Genomic DNA, 23,625 nt, shown 5'->3' with positions numbered 1-23,625 from the left:
CATGATATTTGGAGCCTGGCATCTGCAGGTGCTGAGTGTGGTGGCCACCCCACAATACGTCACCCCCTCTCCAGGGACAAGAGGGACCTAGGCTGGCAGGGCAAGGTACAGCCACAGTTCTAGGAGCATGAATGCATTTCTTCCCTACTGAGGTTTCAGTAGCAGTCAGGAACACAGGGCCCCTGATAAGGGAGAGGGTTTGTGAAGGCAAGAACTCCTGCAGATTTGAAACTTAAACAAACCAATTATAAAAAAAAAAAAGAGCTAGATGACCTATATAACCAGTTAAAGCGGTGGATGAAATCTGGGAAGGAGAGAAGTACATGATTTTGTACAGTTATGAGAGTGTGGAGGATTGAGAAAAAATTGATGGAATTTAGTGAAAGAAGGGACAACATCAGGTCCACTGAGGCTGGGAAGAGATTTCCTCACCTATTCACTCCTTCTGTGGCAGGACTGAATAGGATCAAGATCAATGGCTTTGCAGTAAAAGAAACACTGGGCAGGACTGTGAGAGCTTAGCTGGTACAACAAGGGGGGAAAACCAGAAGTAAGCCTGAAGTAGAGGGAAATGATGGAGTAAAGAAACTAAGGCTGCTGGGGCACTGGAGTGAGCCATGTCTGTTGGGATGTAGCAGGAGGATAGAGCTCGATAAGCCCAAACATCTCCCACTATAAATAAAAGTAATTACCTCGAAGCTAATGGTCTCAGTCTGATGTTCACTAGGTGAGGACAGCAAGGGAATTAAAGAAAAAGATGATGATGATGAAAAAACAATCTCTGGATCACAACTCATCTTTAAACCTGCTGGATAACATTTGCCTTGGGCAAGGCTGTGCAGTCAAGGCACCAAAAGCAGGAGAATAACTCCATGCCTGCCGTGGTGGTGAGGCTGAAGGGAACAAAGTGAATTATTAACTGTAGTTTTATGTCAACAGTGGCATAAAAATAATCCTGTATGAGCTAAACTGATAGTACCTGGGAAGAAATGTTTATGGCTTATTCAACATAAATTAAGCCAATAATCAGTAAAATATAATCAGATAGTAAATAAATGTTAATTAACAAATTAGAAATGTGGAGACAATCATTGGCAGGCATGGCTGTAAATGTTCAAATAATGCAGTAGTTGCAGAACAAGATGTAAATTAAGTTTAATGGACAGACTCAGTGACAGAAAAGATATATTTAACAGGTAATAAAATCAACAAGCAAAACTGCATCTTGCAGTAGACTTGGAGGGTAGTACAAGGACTAAGAGAGCAGTACTGCCATATATCAGATGTTTTGTTTACAAAAACAGTGATTTCTGCTTCTTTTTGAGAAAGCAAAAAATAAAACATCCATACCTAGTTCGTGTAAGAAACCATATCAGCAGAACTCACCAAGGCAAGTCTGAAAGAGCATGAAAAGTTGTCATTCTCTTTGATTCAATAATCTGGAGATACCTGCCTTGGGAAGGTATTAAATATATTATTTGCAACAACTATTCATACTATATAAAGGACGAAATCCAAGTAAGCTCAGCAATTTATTGCAAACAAGGGCAAATTGACATATTAAACCTATAGTTTGTTTACAGTGGTTATATAGCAGCCCCATAGCATGAAAAATGTGATTTGTTGGAATACATTTCATTATGGTATGTTTCTTTTGACTGTTGGGAATTGTCCCATAACTCAGATCATGCCCAATAAAGAAAAAGGCTTCACCTGAAGTATTGCTGTTGTCACAAAGTATTTGTGTTGCTGAATAAACAGGAAAATGTTTGCTCAGCATCTTATTTTAAGGCCATTATGAAGGAATAAGCAGTTTCTGAAACAGAACTAAGTGGCTGTAGTCTATATTTTAAGGCTAAAATCTGAAAAATTATGTGTGAGATAGGATTCTTTTTGTTCTTTATGGCATGTTCACTCTTTTATCCCTTCCTAGCAGAACCAGGTCTCTGTGTTGGGGCTGCAATGCTGAAGTCAGGAGCTGCATTCTTAGCACAGTCTTTGACTGGGCAGAGCTGTACTCTCTCACTCACCAACTAAGTCAGGTTTTCATGTGGCCTCTGCAAATCTATTGCCTTGTCTTCCTGCTGTCTCCCATATCCTAATATTTAATTCCTAGATTCTATACTCAAGGAGCATCTGTCAGTGTCTTCTTTAAAAACCCCACTGGGAAAGGATGAAGAGTTTTCTTCCTTTCTTACAACATGGCATATTCATTCTCCAGAACAAGCTCTTTCTGTGTATAATTTTGTTTAAAAAAACAAATTAAAAAGAAAAGAAAAATAAAAAGAAATGCTGAAGATAGAATGAGTGAAGGTTCCTAGTTTGAAAAATGCATTTTGTATTCTGTATTTTGGAAGAGAATTTTATTGTACTTTTTTTCTGTTTGATTGTTTTGGTTCTGTTACTGGAGAGGAATTCCAAAGAATGAAGTTAAGACTATGAACTAGTACCAGTAATCACATTAAACATGGGAGAATTGAACCAGCAATTTCCCCCAGCTGTAGGCAGTTTGTGAACTGCCAGCCAATAAACTCGCTGCCATCTACCACAGAAAGTACTGTTGCTGGTTTCCCTTCCCTTTGCCTTGGGATTTACTTCACATTCAGTGGATTGTTTCAAATCCTTGCCTGCATTCAGCACAAAGGCTGCAGTCCAAGCACGGCCAAGGGTTTCTTCCTTTGCAATCACTGACCAAGGCCAGGCTTTTCAATATTAAACATGCTTCAGGGGACAGACACAAAGAAGTGATCAGATGCTGGAGAGCCTCCTGTGTTGCTGAACTCAGAAAATAGGTCAGTTGTCCTTCAGCTGTCTTGAAAAAAATTATAAAGTGGGTGAGGAATAAATTTGTTTTTCTTTCTTTCCTATCAACATTGTTCCAAACCCAGAAGGGGGGGGGAGGATTGGAATATCCGTCTCCTACAAGCTGTACAAATACTGATGTTCAGATTATAGGTTGTTTAATTTTATTTTTTTTTTGCTATGAGTTCTCCACTCCTTGGGCTGTTAAGGGATGTGGGTCGTTGAGCAGTGCTGGGGCAAGCAAGAATGCTCTTGAAGCAGATCTCCTTGTAATCCCTTGGACACGATGGTGTCAGGGCACTGAGCTGCTGTGCTCCTACTGCCTTCTTAAGCAAAATCACAACTCTGTAGAAAGGCCTCCTTTAACCACCCTGGCTTTAATTTCCTCACTAATCCTGCAAACAGGGGGCAGGGGGTGGGGAAGCCTTTCTTTCCTTTTTCCCCCCCTCTCTGTACAAAGGAAAACCTCTCTGTGAAAAAGTGGGCCTGTACTTGGCATGTAGTGTAGTAACATGAGCATAATAAACAAGAGTGGCTGTCCCCATAAATAATAAAAGGAATGTTTCTCCTCACATGGCAGCTTTTCAGAGGAGAAAAGGCAGAGAATAGGTAGTCCTGCTCTAATGTGCAATGTTGCAAGCTCTAATCCCCAATTCTGTTGTTTGCTTTGGCAAGCCACCAGCTGGTGAAGAAAGGGGTACCTCTCTGCTCTGCACTCCCTTCTAAATTTTATTCTTTTTCTTATCTCTCTTGCCTTGTTCCTGCTGGAAACTAGAAGGCTCCCTACAACCACCGTTGCATTTCTCTCCTCTGCCTGTACGGCGTTTCACATTCTCATGATAATGGAGCCACGCTCTGCTGGCAATGAACTTGGACTCAATACCGGCATGGAGGTGAAAATAGACCATTCTCAGTTTAACATATTCCTGATTTATGTTCCTGCAGCAAAGGTGATGAGCTCTTGATACAAGTGAATAACTGTATCATTGGAAAACGTTTCTGATGTTGTTTCAGCTGCTTATGTAAAAATGTTAAGCTTTCTCACTATTAGGGATATGATTTACTGACACATCAAAATTTCCCTTTTCTGGCCACTCAGTTCAAACTTTGAATATATTGTAGTTGGCTTCAGTTTTCAGAGCCATGTGTTAGCTACTGCAGTAGCTGAAAACACATGCAAATTATCCTTTTATTCTGGCTGAGATTATGACATTAAAACAACAACAACAACAGAGAGAAGCCTGTGCAGAGAGTATCATAAATAATTTAGCTTAAGTGAATGCTGAAATTAGTCAAGGCACCGCATTGCTTGGCTCCAAGCAGTCTATTTACAGCCAGATATGTAGAGTGCCCTCTGGCCAAAGCCTAGCCTTTCAAAAATGGAAAGCAGGAAAAACAATATGATCTTCTTTTAAAGAAGCATGTTGGAATGATCCCCAGAGTTAAATATACCTAGACAGTGATCTGTGCCATAGCTCTACTGATCTTGGGAGAAAACAAACTGTTTATAAAGAGCCCTGAGCTGGGGAAGGAGATAGTGAAATGTGCTCGTGTATTATTGGCAAGTGCTCTGAACCAAACAGGCAAGCTAAGTGCATACAGTATTATCTTGCATAATTATTGGGTCACTGTACTGTAAACTAAGTGGCTACTATACTTAGCCATACTACTGCACTCACTGCCTGATTAAGGACTAGATCCAGCTCTTACTCCAACCAGGCTGTATTTACACTGAGCTCAAAGGATTGAATCGAGGCCTACTAATTCTTCTTGGGGTGGCCTTCATTTCTGAATAGCTGAGATGAATGGGGGGACGAAATAGTGAGCAGCATTTCTAATGATAGCAGTAGGGATGCTCCCACTGCAGCCAGGCACTACATGGCCTTTCCAAGGAGTCCAGGGGGCTTGAAGACACAGCAAGGCAGCCAGTGGACAAACACAAAGAGGTGACTTTGCAGCATTTCAGAGAAAGACAGAGAACTGATGTGAACTGTGGACAACACTATTTCAGAGCTACTACTGTCAGAAACACCAGATAATCTTAGCTGGGAAGAAAGAAAGTGTTTCTCATATATTCCTTTGAATGTGTGTATTATGTGCAAGGTAGCACTTGAGGAGAGACTTTTGCCAGCACAATACAGCAGATCCGGGAATAGTTGACCTGTGGACCCACAGAATGAAAGATGACTGTGACAGGCACAAACTGCATTCTGACGAAGGGAAAAAGTTGAAAGAGTTTTTTATTATGGGCACTTTCAGAACCAGCCTCCTTAGCACATTCAGGAGTCCCAAAATGACTGTTGAGTTGAAATAGTCATTGAGAATGAGGAGAAAACCCTAGACAGCCCATAGCAATTAGGTATGCAAAAAAGTATGGAAGTATGTGTGTGTGCATATGTGTATTGCCATGAGAGAATTCAGAGCCACAGAGAATTCAGAGCCACAGAGAATTCAGCAGGCTAGTGACACAGGATTATGCTAAAGTCAGGAGAAGAGGCTGTGAAAGCAAGAAGTGAGAGAAGGAAAAGAAGCCAAGATTATAGACTGAGATGAAATGGAAACAAAGGCCAGGAACTGAGATAGAGAAATGGGAAGTAGAAAATCCAGGATCAATAAATGAAGTTGTAAATAGAAGACAAATGGAGAGAGAAGGGAAAATGAAAATAAAATTATAATTTTTGTTTGTTAAAGGAATAATAAACAGCTTGATCCTTGGAAAATACGCAAGGTGTTGAAATAAACAAAACAGAAAAGTTATGTGAAGAAAGTAGCGCAAGAAATCCTTGAACAACACTAACATGGCAAAGGAGATGATAAATATGTCTCAAGATACTAATGGCAGTACTTTTTCTTAGCTGACAGCCAAAAAACTGGGTTAGATCTTATAGCCTTAACTCTTAAGCAACAATACCACCACTTCTGAATGGCTGTACTGTGCTATGGCAGGTGCCCATCAGTCTTTATTCTGAAAAGCCTCCAGTATAGGAGTGAATACAGAGATAATCGAAAGTGTAGGATTTATTTATATACCTGAATCACCTGACATATTAGTAATTCTTTTGAAGTCCCACAGTAACACTCTGAATTTCTAAATCATAAGGCTAAGTTAAAAAAGGTTCTTTATAAGTAGGGTTTCTTTCAGTTTTGGTTTCATGGGAAAATGTAACAACAAACCCTAAACACTAAGGATTTTCTGTGCATGCAGCCACTCTCTCCAAGGCAATCACTGGGTATATTGCATTGTGTGAAACAGAGAATTTCCTCTGCCAGTCATGCCTGCCCTGTCAGTGATGTCCACCATCTAAGTGGACATGGAGAATGTTCTCTTGAAGAAAGATGAGACAGTGAATGTACTTTACGTAGTAGACCAAGGATCTTTGACATCTCTTCACATCTAATGAATCCCTAATGCCACTTTCATAGAGGCAAAAAAAGGCAAAAAGAGTCTGGTTGTATCAATTCCACATGAAATGTTAAATTCTGGGTCACATTCTTCTAACCATGTGTGTTTTACGCTCTATAAAAATTTCTTTTCCAAAGATTTAATTCTGATTGTAAACAATGTTAAAACAGAAGTGAAAATGTGACATAAAACCTTAGAAAAACTTCATTAAGACCTTCAGTTTTCATATAACCTGTTGAGTAGCACTGGAAATAGAGGCTTAACCCATTCACCTCTTTACCTGTGCAAGCTGAAACAGGGCTGCAGGCATGCACACAAGGAAGTGGCTTTTGCTGCATGACAATGCAGAGTGTGCTACAGCTCACCTCTTAGCACTGGACTTGGACTGTCTATGAACCTTGTGTATGGACATAGTGTTGTGAAATACTGTGGTAATGGTGCTTCTATGTCTTCCCTTCTCTCTCTTCCCTTCTCTTTCTCTCCTTCTCTCTCCCTCCCTCTCCCCCCCCCCCCCCCCTTCTCTCCTTCTCTCTTTTCTCTCTCTCTCTCTTTTTTGTTTAGTGTTTTGATTTGGGTTTTTCTAAACTGAAGACTCCTAGTGTAGTCCTTGGGAGCCCAAAAGTAATATGGCACAAAAATTCATCTTTCTACTAGAGTGAACCAGTCCACCTATGGTAAGTGGCAGGTGGATTGAATTCCTTGGATGTGTTTACTTGCTTCAGAGATGGCTAGTTATGAAAAAGGTAGCTCAGTTTTTCAGACTGAGAGGTGTGACTTTGTAACACTGTAAGTGAAGGATGATGTACACCAGCAAAAAGCATGTTCAAAGCAACTTTTTCATAAAAACTGTGTGGGGTTTCATTTTTAAACAGATGAAGTCTGCCTTACATATTTAAAATTAGGAAAGAAACCTTACCTTATTGCACAGGACTATTTGCCTTAGGTCATGTTCACCCCAGAGATATAACCAGAGCACTGAACAAGATGCCATTAGGGTTAGGTACAGTTGTTAGAAATTTGCTGCAAGTTTCAAAATCTCAAAAGAACATGAACTTGGTCTTTCCATGAGCCCTCTTCCCATCTTTCCCTGTGGAGGGGACAGGTGCTCCTTGTGAGTATTAAGTGAGGTCTAAATGAATGTTTCAACGCATAGAAATTATTTCTGGAGCTTTCAGATCTGAAGTAAGCTCATACATGAAACAAGCTGCTATGAGTCAATAGTATTTTTTTCCCTGAAACTTTGCAGGATTTGTTAGTTTTGTTTTGAGGAAATTAAATTATGCTTGCAATTCAAACCTGCAGTGTGAGCATGCAAGGTAGAAGGAGGTTGATTGGAGGGAAAGTGTTATACATTCAATAACCTTTCTGTATTTATTTGTTCAGTATGCTAGCACTTGTGCTATTTGCTGTGAAGGAATGCCTGCACAAAAAGCTACTAGGTGGCTCAAATAAAAAAGCCTAGAATGTTATGAAAGCCTCCCCTTTGACTTCTGATTGAATGGATTTGTAGATTTTTTGGCATATTATAAATCTGTGTTTACTGAAAAAAAAAGGAAAAAACACAACCCAACAGCCTCATTCTGATTCTGGGTTTACATCTATGAAAGTCTATGCAAGGCCCAGTTTATAGAATGTCAAGTGCTAATAATTCACAGTGGATTCCAGACAAAAGAAGACTTGAACTATATTTTGGGTCAAAACATGTACAGTTTTAAAGTCTAAAAATAGTATGAAATTTGATCTTAAGAGAATGAGAAGATCCAAACTTACTCCACGTTGTTCCAAACCTTCTCCTAGAAACTTGAATATAAACTTTGTGTTTAAATATAAACCCACCTCTGGGGCTGGCCTATTCTCCTTATTTCATTTGCCATGCTGCTGAAAAGGTCACATGCACAAAAAGAATGCTCCACTCCTAATTTTTTAAGCTATTGAGAGGGTAGCTCATGCAAAGCACTTAGTTTCCTTGTGCCTCTAGAAATGGAAAGCAAACTAACTTCCTTATTCTCCCACCCTTTTCTTTCACATTGCTGTGTTCATGTTTTTCTCTCAAATACTCATTCTGACCTTTGGCCACAGACACACACATTCTGTATGGGATATAGATATAATACACAGTCTGGAAGTAACTTGGGCACATAAACTCTTCTTCTGACAAGATACAATCTTTCTTTACAAAGTCCTTGCTAATATCAACAGAAGTTGGCATGTAGTAACATACTACTTGTTTTAGTCCTATCTGCTGGTTGTTCATATGCTTCCTGAGAACTTGGGCAGTAGAACTTTGGGAATAATAGATTGCATGTTTACCTAAGGTATCGCCAAACTTGTTGCCTTAATCACAGGTCTGAAGATGAAATCTAGCACTCAGGTACATGAATTTGCGTCATTTTCTCCAAGAGACCTTCTCATTTTCCCTGAAATGTTTTCTGAATTTTCTTGGACATTTCTGCACCTCACATGGCATATGTGTCCCTCATCACTTGCACCCTGGAAGAGGTAGAGCTGTCTGCTTATAATGGAGATGCTTGACTACACTGTGGTGAACACCTTTAATGAGACCCTGGATGAATCAAGAAGTTCAACCTTTTGCTTTCATCCCCTCTCCCAAATATTAAAAACTCACTTTTGATCACTCAAATTAAGAGCAAAAATATGAGATGCTTAGTTACATTATATAAGCATATGGGGAGAATAAAACCTTTAAAGCTAGTTTCTCTCATGATTTGAGGAAGGTTTATTTTAGAAAGAGGAAGGTTTTCCATCAATGTCAACATCAGAATACAACTACTGTTACAGACTTTAGAGGCAGAAGAAGCCTCTGAGACAAGTTTATTGGCATTACAAATGATGATGATTTCTTGTAGGCACTCAGAGATCAGCAGAGGCACTGATGCCTGAGACATCTGACCTCACTAAGGCATCTGCATGTGTTCTGCTTACACTGATGCCTCTGTAGCAATCGTTACACAAAAGTACCAGTGATAGGCTTAATATCACCTGCCAGGTTTTTTCTTGTTCTTCTGGTTATTCGCTTAGCTGTAGATCAGAACTGAAGTATCCAGTTGCTCTTTGGAAGAGCTGAGTTTAGGGTATCCACTGGGGACTTGCCCTAGTTCAGCAGGTGGGACCAGTTATCACTGCGTGGGGGAGATCCAAGCTATGTATTCTACCCCCTCTATTCATTTCCCAAGGACAACGGACCATTAGCAGCAGCTGCTTAGGGAGTCATTATCACGTTCACACCCAGCCTGAGGGGGTGTGGCTGCTAATTGGCCATCAACGGTTCAACAATACCCCATGGCTCCCAGAGTTAATCATCCATTGTGTGAGTCCCCGCTCTGGGGGAGGGGCTGGGTGCTTCCTGAGGGTACATAAGTGGGGGTAAGGAGACCTCGGAGACCACTTGTTGGATCCAGAGAAGCAGCAGGACCTCGACAGGAGGAGACCATGACTTCCAACCAGCTTGTGGCTACCAGTCTCGACCAGACTGGGATTGTCATTTGCACCAACAGGTTTTTTGCTTCTTTCTATTTTGGGACTTGGGGGAACCATATGGGGTTTGTACCCCAGGGTGGTGGGTCATACTGGGTTTTGTGGGTTAAAACCAATTTCTCCTTGTGCCATTGTATTTATTGTAATATTGTTATTAAAATTGTAACTCTGACTTATAATCTCTTTTGTGTAGAGTTCATTTCTCCTGCCAGTTTACCTCTAAACCAGCACAGGACTGAACTCCTGCACTTGAGGCACCACCAGTGGATAAAATCCCTGCTGCACGCACAACTGTAAATAACCTGGAAGGCAGAAGAAGCCAGGGTGGTGCTACCATGTTCTACCTCACCTCTCTTCTGCAGTTCCCAAACACAGTGAAAACTGCTGCTTCTTTGGAACAGTGCCACATACAAAAAGAAAAGGATAAAACATTACTGAAGTGGAATTTAATGAGACATCCACAAAACACACCTTGCTTTTTAGCACCTGAGGAGGTCTAGGCATTTCTAGTGTTCTGGTTCTGCTGTTACCTGCTCAGCACAGCTGCCATTGGTGCAGCTGAGCTTCTCCACTGACACTTACTCATAAATCCAATCTGAATTCACCAAATAGGTATCCCTGGTCATCTGAGAGTCTTGATTTCATAAGGATATACTGAATTCAGCACAGCAGTGCCCAGTCAATTTTTCTTGAGGATCTTCTGGTCTGTGTATCTTCTGGTACGGACTGCCAGTGACCACCTTCTAGCGAGGTGAATGGAGCTCTTCCTCTCTTCTTTTACCTTTAGATACAGATCATTTTGAAGCAGATAGAGCTATTGACAGGTGCCAAGTTGAACTCTGTCATATGTTGTGAGGAAACACCCAGAAAACTGATTCTGCATGCAGTAACAGGAAGAGGGCATGCATTAACAGAGAGATTGGGGAGATTAGGGATTGGAGACCTGTAAACAAGCATAATGGTAGTAACAAAAATTGCCAGATTCAGAAATTTGGAAGCCTCTCTGGTAACCAGAGTATAACCAAGTTTGCTTAAACAGCAAGCCTCTGAGCTGCTTTGTTTATCTCTAGTGGAATACAGAGGCTTATTTTGTGCTTGCTGGCCTATTTTATACTTATTTTGTGTGGATCAGGCACAGAAAATGCTCAAATGCAGAGTGGTGTTGAATCTTTAAGCATGCTACAATGTTTTGTTTATTTCTGCACTTTATCACTGCAAACGCAATCATCTTTGCTGGCTTTTAGAGACTCCACAGTTGCTCTGCTCTCAGAACTGCCTGATAACAGGAGATTTGTGAAAATGTCTCCGTGCAAAAGAGAAGGGAGTGGACAGAAACAAACTTTACACAGTAACTCAAATTATCTCAGTGGTAAGTTTAGTGAGTAACAGATTTTAAAAGCTCCTGTTGCCTTTTGAACAAATTGAGAGAGGAAGAAAACAGTATTTATTTACTTTGTAAAGCCTTAATTTTTAAACTGACTAAAAGAAAGAGGTATTTAAGGATTGAGAATTATGTTTTTTTCATAGCAACACTTTGCTTTCTACCAGTAGTTCTAGAATTTCCATTAGAGAGAAAAACAAATAACAAGGCTGCCAACCACAGAGATGAAAGAAGCCAATGGAGAGAAACAGATTTTTTCAAATAGTACAGCAATGACAAAATACTAAGGCTCATTGACAGCATTGTCAAAGCTTAAAATTATAGTTAATGATATGGTAGTGGCTCTCTGACATTTTAAAACACCACAGCATTTGCAGTTTCCTTCTTCTCTAGAGAGCAACAAACTTAAGCTGATTCTGCTGCTAGGTAATAACAGCCAGAGTAAAATAATTATTGTCTCAGACTATATCATAAATTGGATCAGGCGATTCTCTGTACACTTTGTTATCAGCCTGCTGGGAGCAAATATAGCCTGGTAGTATCAAAAGTCATTAGTTCAAGTCAGGACTTGGGTGACTGAGCAGGTGGAAGTTTTACATGTCAGATGGAGGAAGCTTAATGCAATATTGAGTAGCAGTTGCATAAACTCTGCTAGGGTGTTACTGCTCCTTTACAGAAGGCAAGCTGCAGAGGTTAGGAAGTTTGAGGTGGTCAGAAAAGTCATGTAGTCCACAGCCATAAAGCTTGTAAGTTCTGTTGACTTGGATTTTATCAGCATGTTATTGCTAAAGAAGTAATTTTGTAAGCTTCCTTGCCTGCCTCTCTACCTGAAGGCGGGCTAATTTCCACCACAATGAAGGGTTTCTCTCTCCCACACCATCAGTTGGCACTGAACTGTGAAGGGGACACAAGACTTACCATTCATTCAGGGTGGTTTTGTTGTGAATCTCATCTTGCAGTGACCATCTCTCTGCATCTGATCCACAAAGAGCTGGTCCAGACAGCCAGTGCCGTGCACTGCACTCCCTCTGACAGAAATGCACTAACAGCCTGGGGACTACACCTCAGGAATCACCTCTGCCCCAACCCCTGACACTGGGCTGTAAACACAAGCTCCTTCTTCCTCCTTTCACTTTTGGCCCAAGAAGAAGGGTTTTTATTTGAACTCTGCAGTAACTCAGGCATCAGAAGGGATGTGAGAGGCCCTATGTGAGAATTGCATGTAGCAGTATGGGTGAGCAGAGAATGCATGTAGGAATGACTTGGACCCTCTCTGGTTGAAGAGGACTCCACATCCTAGTTGTGTCCTTTATGGGAAGTGCTGTAGGATACTACACAAAATGTAGCTAGTGTGAATTTTGCCTCATGTTCCTGATTCAAATAAATGCCAATAACCAACAGCTTGAGAAAAGATAGAGCATGGAAACAAGTAAAGGGAGTAAAACTATAGGTAAAAAAATTGTATTGCCTCTAAGTTACTGAGGAATACACAGTTTCAGAACACTGAGAAATGAAAATGAGCACACCTGAGATGGCCATAAAGGCAAAAGAACCGAATATGCTCATTTGAAGGGTGGGACAGAGATAATATATTAAAATAACCACTATATTTGAAGAACTTGCATGTGAAATGGAATCCAGAAGTACAGATTTTGAACAAATGTCTGTGACTTGGTCTGCTAATAAGGAAAGGATATAAGTATCAAATATTGTGCCTATGGTTAGAATGAAGCAAGACTACAACATTAGCAGTTGGATCCATTGATCATGTCTCAACTCTTTGCAAGACTTTTAAAAATTGAAGGAAAAATATATTGGGGAAAAAATTATATAACACAGCATAATGCAATATTTTATAAGTAGATTATGCCATACTGGTGAAGTATATGTCTTGACCAATTGATTTTCTTGCTGACAAGAAAAGCCTTAGACCCAGTCCATTTGGATGTCAAAGAAATACATAAAGGAAGACAAGAATTAATGTAGCAAAGATGAAAATTAGTAGCAGAAAATGAAAGGCGGCTAAGAGACCAGCTAAAGATGCAAAAAACCCCATAAAACTGAAGAGAGGATAGGATTGCTATCCTTCCTATCTGGGGGGACAGAATGGAGATATTTAATGTAAAAATCAGCGTTGGTATAAGAGTAGAATAGTAAAAACTGCCCTGACTAAATTTACATTTAAAATTTCAGAAATTTTGAAAAATCACAAGAGAGGAGTCTGGAACAGCCATCCAGTCAGTATAAAAGATGCAGCATTTTAAGACAGAACTTTGCAAACAAATTTAAGCTTGACAAATTATAGACTGCAGAGTTGACTCTGATAACAGAGACCCTGTCTTGATGACTCAGGAGAACCTTTCTGAATCTTTTTACATAAATTGAAATACAAGACCTGGAATACTTGTAGACCAGATGTTTACTGACAACACATGAGAAGATAATTTCTAATACCAAATAGCATCAAAGAACAGACTAAATTTTTCCCCTTATCACCTTTAGTCTGAGGAAAGAAGTAGACAAGAGAGGTATAGCCTTTTGAGAACCATAAGACTTTGGAAAAACGCAGTTCCTTTTTCTGTTTAGATTGAACAATATTTTTTGCAAACATCTAAAGGGGTGGTGGCTCACATTTATAAACGAGTTGATGACAATGGTAAAAATAGTGATGAGCTAAAGAAAAATTGCATCTTAATAACAATTTTTTATTGTTTAACAAGAAGCTCATATAATAGAAATATGCCTGGAGATGGACTTTAAGAAGCAGTGTAATCTATTCCCTGTGATATGAGCTATACCCTACAGCATTCCTGATGGGTATTCATACATTAACTTGTTTGTAGATATCTCCAAAGGTGGAACTGTGTGAACTCCCTCAAACATTACAATGCTTTTGTGGCACTCATAGTTTAGAAATGCTCACTTAAGGTCTAGCCACAAACCTTGCAGCAATTGATACCTTTTTTTTTTAAGCAACTGTTCCATATTTCAAGACTGTTATTTTATCTGCCTTCAGCCTTTTCTTCCCTTGATTGAACAGCCACAGTTCTTTTTCCTCGTATGTTGCATTTTTCGCATTTCTAATCCTTCCTTGTTGCTCTTATCTGGCTTCAGTAAAACTGATCTAAAGCCACACTGAATTTTGAAAGCCAGTGCTGAGTAGGACAAGATTACTTTATCTTGCTAACTTTCCTTTATAAAGCCTAATATGACATTGTTTACTCTGAACTTCTTCCTGTTTTAGAAAAGGATCATTTCATGAAGGTGAGAACATGTGTCAGCAAGGCACTTTCAAAAAAAAGGAACTGAAACAAACTAATGTGAATGATAACCAAGAACTGGCCCTTTGTAGAAATGTTTTTATAAGCTGTGAACAAGAAAAAAACCCCACACAATTAAAAGGCAGAAGTTTTGAGTTTTAGAAGGAAACAGAGAAGCACAAATGACAAGGACAGTGACTTGTTCATAAATTTCAATCTAAGAATTGTGGAACTTTGTCAGGGAAGAGTACACTGATAGAAATACACCAGAAAACATCAGTAGAACTCTTATTTGCTTTTGTTTTCTGCGTATTGGAAACTAAATGAATTCTAGTAATAGTTATAATTTCATCTAACAGAAGAGAGAAGTGCTATGTTGAGAGTATCATGGAAGAGAAAAATGTTCATATAGTGTTACTGTTCAGTATTTTGAAATAATTCAGTGCTGCATTTGACCTACTTCCCAGCTTTTGCTGTTGTCTGGGTGCGGGGGTTCTATGTTTTCAGGGGGTTTTGTGTTGTATGCATGCCAAAAGCCAATGGCTCCATGCTCCCAGTCTGCTTCCATTCAGATCAGGTTTCCTTCATGCATGCTAAGAAAGATGTTTTGCATGAGAGGAAAGGACTCAGCCTTTGTCCAGGTAATTCTGCTGCTCTTTGTAGTTTCGGAGAGGTTTTTCTACATGTTTGTTTGTAACAAATCTGTTTGTTCCCTTGCTGTCCTACATGCTTGCTTTTTAATTAAGACATTTGTAATGTCTCTGAATTAGGTGGATGGCACTTTTCTTACCAGAGAAATAAATAGATACTTTAAAAGTAAGCATCTTCCTACAAACTTAAAAAGCTAGGAATTACAATGATCAACAAATGACATTATTAACACTGTTTCAGGCATTTAACACTGTCCAGGTCCTGTGTGTTGAGTAGAGACATGAAAGAACTATGCTCATAAAATTATCTTGATTAATAAGAGCTCTATTTTGAGGTGGGCTACAGAGGCAGCTATGGTTGTAGCTGTGCTGGTACTTCCTGCAGCTTTGTGTTCCTCCCTCTACTTCTGCATAGGCTGTCATAAGCCAGATGGGAGAGTTCCTGCTTGCATTGAGTGATCTGACACAGCACACATTGCAACTGATATGATGCTCTAAAAAATTTTGCCCAGTACTACCTGGAGTTATGCCATGAACGCAAGACCTCACTACAATCCACACTAGTCAGTTCCACAAGGTCAAAGACCAAAAGCCTTCAGATTTACATTTGAAATGGTTTCCTAGCTAGCACTACCCCAGGAATTAATGCTCACAGTATCACAGATTTTGTAGAGTTTAAAAAGTTTATTTTTGTTCAAAAACACAGTAATGAGGCTTCTCAAAATATATAACTTATGTCTTAAACAAATTCTTTTTAATTATGATCTTTTTGTTAAGTACAGAGCTTAAAAACTGTATCACCTTAATACTTGGCCAGGCAAGCAGAACAGAAATTCTCTCTGCTAGCTACGTCACAGTGACACTGGAGCTCTGCACAGCAAAACGTTTTAAGAGTACATTTGAACACAGTTATTATCTGATCTGCATATTTAAAGGCAGAGCAATGGATTATCTGAGGAAGACATAAACTGATATGGATACTACATCTCTTCTGTATTTCAACAGTTATTTTCAGACTAATTTCAGTGCCTAGAAGTCAGACCACCACAATACTGTTAAAAGTACTTTCCAGTGTAATAGATTTTTTTCTTAAAAGTTTCATCAAATTATTGCTGTTTCAAAATTATCCACTTTTTACTCTTTCTCTATTATAAGATGGTTAGAGCAGTTTCTATGAATTGTTATAAATCAACATGAATAAAATGCAATGTTTCTCCCAAGACACCCATGAAAGAGTTCTTCTTGTGAAAGAGACAACTGCAATACGAAACACCTTACAGGAAATGTAGGTGTACTTTCTGCACACCAACTCCTTCATTGCAATGCACAGTGTTTTAATGTTGCACACTATCATTTTATTACATCATCTATGATGGCATGTTATTGCATTTCAGCAGAAAGCTACACACCATACTACAATTTTTTCTCCTCCCTTTTACATTTCTGTTTAATTCCATTCTGAAGTGATACCAGTGGTTACTGGTTTTGCATTACTATGTTTCTTCAGGGTGACTCATATATAATTTTCCTTTACCATTCATCACACCTCTAAAAGAAACAGGAAGCACTTGTAGTTATATTGCCATTGCATGGCTATGTGGTCTATGTAATTCTTTTTTTTGAAATTGCATTATCCAAGCTGGAAACTACAAATTTACTCATGCTGCAGGTAAAAGAAATTAAGGCTGTAGATTGTCAGATTAAATCACAACTCAAAATTAATGGTTTACACATTCTTAAGCTAAAATTTGGATAGATTAAATTAATGATTTATCACAGAGGGACAACCAAAAGGAAACATGTTAATCAAAATATCTTGACTTAGACACGAAAAATCAACTTTTGTGCAATGCATTTTTTATACAGGCACCTTAGGAATCTCAGCAGCAGCATAACAGCATCTCTTTCTTGTTTTCCATGTCTGTTTCTATTTCACTGTGATCTTCCTTTGTTGTTTTTTTTTTCAGGGCTAGGATAATCATAATCAAAATAATAAGTGAAACCTAACTTTCTGTTCTGAGTCCTTCGTTGTATGTTATTTTGGGGAGTTTCCCCTCCTGTGTAAGCTGATGTATAGAAGGTAGTTTAGATTTGTAAAATTTCAGTTCCTATGAGCACTAATCATACTTGAAACATATGTATTACTTGAGTATTTATTGCCTCAGAAATGCAGTTTCTTCAGCAATTTAATACATGCATTGCCTTTGTAGACATTCATTATTTAGAACAAAAATTTGTGCATAATACTATAGCAAGATTTCTGGATAGAAATATTACTCCTAAAACTTAAATTGAAGCTTTCCATATTAAAAAAAAAAGGTCTGTTTATGCTGCCAGGCATGAAGTATTCATAAGCGAGCTGAAAAATTACTTATAAAAAACCAGTTACTAACAGTGGTTTAAATATTTTTTTTTCTTAAGGATGATGGTCTCACTAAAATAAATAGTGACAATTACTTTAAACAGTGACAGTTCAATGCATGTACAAATTTCAGATTACTATTATCTGTTGGATTTTGCTAGCTAGGATATTGAACCAGTTGAGACCTCTATGGTTCATTGAACATGGTTCCATGAAGCTGCAATAATACATGTTTGTTACATTATATTACATTTTTAAACTGGTTTTCACTCACCATTATTGTTGAAAGACTATTTCAGAACTTCATTTCTGTGATTAGAAACTTATTTTTACTTTAACTGCACACTATTACCCAGTATCACTACTGATTCTGACAAAGATTAACTGAAATGAGTAGGAGTTTTGCTTAGAGAAGGGCTGATGATTAAACTTCAAAATATGTAATGCATTAGGGAAAAGCTCCCAAACTGGAGATCTCAACCTGGTGGGAGTTTTTATAGTTCCATTACTACATCTCTTTAAACACACAGGGCTGAGTTAACTGTTTGTGAACCTGAACTGTCTTTCTGGCTATCTCATACTTCAGCCTGGTACATGGGGCTGGTTTCTGCATACAGGTTAGTACACCTTAGCTTAGCTGGCCAACTTCACTTAGCCCCAACCTTGCTGCTAGTGCCAATAAATCAAACTTCCCTTTCTCCCACGTATCTGGTCAATGCACAGGTGAGTGCTAAGGCTTCTTTTCAGTCCTGTCTCAACAAAAAACCTGCGCATAATGCAGCACAACACAATTTCAATTTGTGCTCAGGTCTCCTGCCCATCAGAAGATGACAGCCATACAGTGGAAGTAAGATGTGACTGGTATGTGTTATGGATTCCACAGTGCTTATTTCCAGCTGAACAGGTGGCACTGGAGTTTACTAGAAGGGTGAAATTTTAAAAACAATTAAAAACTTTAACCTGATTGAGTGTATCCATCACTGCAGAAATCAACATGGGGCTTAAGAAGTGTTGGTAAAGGGGTGAATTTTGAGGAAAAGCCAACCTCTGACATGAGGTAGAAAGAAAAATGGATTCTTTGTTTTTACAAACTCTGCTAATTAGACTTCCATAACTCTGTAGGGATTATTGGAGAAAACTTTCCCTTGGAGCCATTTTTCTTCACATCAGTGATCTCATCTTATAAAATCAATACATTTACTGTTTAATATTTGTTTGTTTGTTCTTAGGTCTTTGGGACTGTGACCACATCTTCACTGAGCAGTGGACCATGCAAATAAGATATGAAAATAGGATTGTGGATACTGACTTTTGAAACCCAGTGAAATAAGGAATTTTTTAACAGGGGAGTATCGAAACCTGTTTCTCCTGTGTCTCAAGGCTGGTGTTTCCAGTGGATTGTCTCATGTGTCATAAGGGTGAGGAAAGATCCACCTGCATTCTTCCCTTTTGTAGGGACACTGCTGTCAGCTCAGACACTTATTTTCTGAAAAAACTTCAGAATTAGAAATGTGTCTGTCTGAAACTATTCAATGGGTTCAGGGGCTGTAGCTGGGAATACAGAATGAGCAAAACCACCTGCAGGCTGTGTACTCAGCAACCTTGCCCCTTTAGAAGATCAGCTATAAGGAAAGGGTTACTAAAGATCAGAGAAAAATCTACCTTGAAAACAAATTATGACATCTTGTCTTTTGAATGAAGGTTTTTTCACTTTGAAAAGGCAGAAAATATAATACATATGCATTACCTGATGGTTCAGGTGTGAAGCAATGCTAAAGAAATAAATGACACTGTTATTGAAAAAGTTTTACACATTTTCTGTGTAAGGTTATTAGTGGGAGGATGGCTGGGACAGGTCCACTGCTATTGGGAAGAGTCAAAGCATTAGTGCAGAGTCCTGCTGTGACCACTGGCACCTCAATATACAGAATCACAGAATGGCTAAGATTGGAAGGGATCACAGTGTGGTCGTCTGGTCCAACCTTCCTGATGAAGCAGGATCACCCTAGAGCACATGGCACTGATTTGCATTCGGATCTTGAATATCGCCAGTGAGGGAGGTGGCAACAGCCGCCCTGGGCAATCGGCTACAGTGCTCAGTCACCTGCACAGTAGGGTTCTCCCTCATATTCAGATGGAACTTCCATGCATCTGTTTCTGCAAATGAAGCTGGTGAAGGGTCTGGAGCACAAGCCCTGTCGAGTGGCTGAGGGAGCTGGGGTTATTTAGTTTGGAGTAACAGAGGCTTAGGGGGACCTTATAACTCTACAATTACCTGAAAGGAGACTGTAGACAGGTGGGGGTTAAGTCTCTTCTCCCTAACAAGTGATAGGACAAGCAGAAATGGCCTCAAGTTGCACCAGTGGAGGTTTAGATTGGATATTAGGAAAAATTTCTTCACTGCAAGAGGGGGGTCAAAGACAAGGTTTAGTGGTGGACTTGACAGTGATGGGTTAACAGCTGGAGAGGTCTTTTCCAACCTGTATCACTCTATGATTCTTGCTCCTAGGGATGCACAGTTCTTGAGCCTTGGAAAGTGATGCCTGAATATTAACCAGCTCTCTTGTACCCTCTTCCCTTCAGGGCCTGTTCCCATGGGATTCTTCCAAGAAGGTCACTAAAGAGGTGAAAGTTAGCTCTCCTGAACTCTACTCACTGTAGCCAAGGCTGCCCCCAACCTTCAGATCTCCAACAAAGCCTTCCCTGTTTGTTAGTATGTGGCCAAACAGCTCACCATTACTCGTTTTTTCCTCCACCATCTGTGTCAGGAAGTTGTGGTCAATGCTTTCCAGAAACCTCCCGGACTGTTTGTGCTTTGCCATGTTGTTCCTCCAGCAGGTGTCAGAGTGGCTGAAGTACCCCACAAGAACCAGTGCCTGTGACTTTGAGGCTACTTCCAGTGGTCTGTAAAAGGCCTCATCTGCTTTCTCCCCATGATCAGATGACCTGTAAGAAACACCCACAACATTGTCACGCTTATTAATCTGCTCTTTAATCCCAACCAATAAGCTCTTGATGTGCTCATCATCCACCTCAAGACAGAGATTGATACATCCCAAGTGCTGCCTTGTGGTATAGAAAGCAACTCCACCACTGTGGCTCCCTCGTCTGTCTTTCCTTAAGCAGTGTGTAGCCCTTCATATAAGATAGAGCTGTATCTGAATAGGGACAGATAGCATTGTGCTTTAAATGCCAAAGGAGCTATATCTACACTAGAATTCATACTTTGCTGCACTGTTGTTAGCAACAGAAAAGTTTTGCTGGAAAAAATAAAATTAACACGGACACAGTCTAGTAGAATTGTATCCCTTCTGGTTTTGCAAATGATGTAAGTTCTCTTTAAAGGGTAGACGTACAGCACCAAATATTTACAGAGATTCTTAGCATTAAAAATAAATACACATCAGTGCACAATGCATACAAGAAAATTAGTTAGCTGACATTTACCATATATATGCAATTATATACACTCAAATGAGCAAATTCAGGTGCATGTGTGTAATGAAAATCTGTGTTTAAAAAGCTTGGCCTCCTGTCTGTTCCCCTCTTCAGAGAATGTAATTGTATATCTGGAACAGCCAGCCTGTGTACTAAACAGTGAGAAAATTGCTTTTGAAGCTTGTGCTTGCAAAACACTTCTTTTCTTGATGTGTAAATTAATTTGCTTTTTGGGATGCAAGGATGCAAAATATTTTTTCCATCAAATTTAAAAAAAAAAAAAGAATGTGCTTCTGTAGCAGATTAATTAGTTAGCTATCAAAAATGTTTTGTTTAATGCCTGATTTCTTCTCTAAATATATAAATACCAGCCAGCGTTTTAAAGCTTCTGTAGCTGTGAATGGCTCTGCTGTCCCTCACTGCAAGCTACATTTTTATTACTTCTTCCCAAGATATTTATTTTGCTGACATGGGCCCTAATCCAGTAAAGTGTTAAAACATATGCTTAATTTTGAGCGGGTGAGTAAAGCCAACAGAACTTTCCTATGCCTAAATCTGAGTACAAATTTGTGTTTGGCTTAGCTGTGGTTATAGTTTCTGGGTTATGATCTAGAGGCCTGTGAGTATTTCACAAAATGGGTGCCCTCCAGATGGAAGAACAGTGTTTTATGGGGTTTTAAGGTATTTTGTTATTTATCAGAAGAACTCAAGAAAAAAAAAAGTACCAACAAGTGACCACTAAAATTTCTGGACATTAATGCATTCCTTTAAATATGTATGTCACATATCTCCTAACAAACTTGCCACAATTCCCTCTTCTACCTCTCTGTGACATTGCAGTAGCTGAAAACAGCTGTGATGTTAGCTGATTGTTTTCATGAATGACTACCTTATTTTCTGTAAGGTCTTCCTAGTTGTATCAAGAATTTTACCTTGGCAAAGAGACAACCCTTCTTAATTCTAGTGAGCTGAGGAGTTGGAAGTTCAGTAGTTCTTAATATTTTGCCCCTTGATACTGAAACATTTTTAACTGTGTGTACACACAAGTGATCTCTTCCCACAGAAAAGGTAAACTCATCAGATATTATGGCTGAAACATAGCTCAACTTGGAACTTGTGGAACAGGAACTTGATGATCCTGATGCTGTAGCTAGAGCACAGCTGGTTACACAGTGAAGTGTATTCCTGCAATTTTCACTTCTGCTGGCAATCTCAGACAGACCTAGGACAGAGTGGACCTGAAATCTGAGCTGCCTTCTCCTTACAAGGGCTTGCATAAAACCCAGAAGGAAACAAACCAGTACAGTGCATGTATTAGCTCACATGACCAATTCTGTTTCATTATACCACTGAGTTTTCTACAGAAATGGAGGATCCTGTACCCCTCTTCTTCAAAATTTACTCTGTCTAGTGCATATCAGCATCAGAAAGCTCTGAGTTACCTTATTTTAAAAGATATGGGATGGCTTAAAGGCTTTGTGTGTTTCATTTGTACCATGCAAGATGTCAAGTGCTGCAGCTGAAGAGAAGAAAGAATGCAGAGAATCTGTACTAAGCTTTAATTTTACTTAATAGTAGGCACAGGATTTGTTCAGAGAGTTTTATTACTGGGTGAGGAGTTAAGGTAATTACAGCAGAGGGGCAGAAGTCCAGAAGAAGATGGAGAAATCTAATACCATGAAATATTTAGTTTTAGAGAGTACTTTGTATTGTTTTTTAAAATGTATTAGCCACCTACCAATAATCTCCTACACATTTGGGGAAATTTAAACACAGTATAATTATTGTGCCTTGTGTGTTAACATATATAATAAGATTAAGTATATTGCAGTTTGCACTCTCACTCTCACATTTACAAAATGTGTAAAGGAAAGGGATTTGGCTGAAGTCACTGAGACAGAAGAGGTTAAAATCAGTAGCTGGAAAAAGAAAGAGCTGTTAAGACATTCTGCAAGGGTTCTTACTATGAAAACATTCATGCCTGATTTGTGTCTGGAACAGGGAAGTCATTTGTTTGGACTTCAAGGTAGGTTTCCTGTCTCAAATCAGCAAGTTATACCTGTCCAGAAACACTTAAGTCCATTCTTTGCCTCGGGTTTCAACATAGTATAAAGTTTAGGCAAGTGATTGAAAGGTATCCCAAATAAAGATGGACTTTAGCAAGAGACTAAAAGTGTTTTCTGCTCCTAAAGACAGGCAGCAACTACATACCAGTATTATATAAGTCTCAAGAAAAGTGGAAATTAATTTTTATCATTGCTTTGTACTCAATTTCCCACAAAGCATAGGAAACAGTGAATTTGGGAAGAAACATTGCCTGTATTTCTTCTGAAGTATTTTGAAGCCTCTTGGCTTTCTATATTTGATGTCACTGAGTTATAACATAGTTTCATAAAGAAGGTGTATGGTAGTATTAAAAAATGCTAAATATGTCTCTCTCATAGATATTGACTCAATTGTATGTTATATGAAACTATATGAGCTTTTATTCATTTTTAATTCTCTTATTCAGAGCACTGAAAGATCTGTAAATTGCTGATGCTGTCAAGGATGCACTTTTTTAGTCAAAAGATAGATTTAATATGGCAGATTTTTCCAGCTTTAAAACAATTGTTGAAAAAGCTTCAGAATTGCTTTGGCTAGGCTAAGATATTTTCCTTCAAGTGTAAACATTCTTCTAAGACACTCACGATCAACATAAATGAATGTGGGTTTTTTAAGATACTAAAAAAATCTTACCAAGCTTCCAAAAACATACTATTTTTGTATGTCAGATTAATACATAACCTACAATAATGTTCCACTGTAACACAGGTCACTATGCTTTTAAAATT

General features: G+C 39.0%; 1 protein-coding gene across 1 annotated transcript in view; it reads right to left on the bottom strand.

Annotated features, from left to right (window-relative positions):
* LOC139684695 (uncharacterized) overlaps positions 1–23,625 on the bottom strand; it is a 52,327-nt gene that overhangs the window by 23,376 nt on the left and 5,326 nt on the right. The window contains exon 3 of the mRNA XM_071580884.1: positions 20,088–20,299. Within this exon, the coding sequence (XP_071436985.1) occupies positions 20,088–20,299 (212 nt within the window). The remainder of the gene's footprint in view (positions 1–20,087; positions 20,300–23,625) is intronic.

This window comes from Pithys albifrons, chromosome 2 (genome assembly GCF_047495875.1).
Source record: "Pithys albifrons albifrons isolate INPA30051 chromosome 2, PitAlb_v1, whole genome shotgun sequence".
Classification (NCBI taxonomy): Eukaryota; Metazoa; Chordata; class Aves; order Passeriformes; family Thamnophilidae; genus Pithys; species Pithys albifrons.
This window is presented reverse-complemented; position numbering and strand designations above follow the sequence as displayed.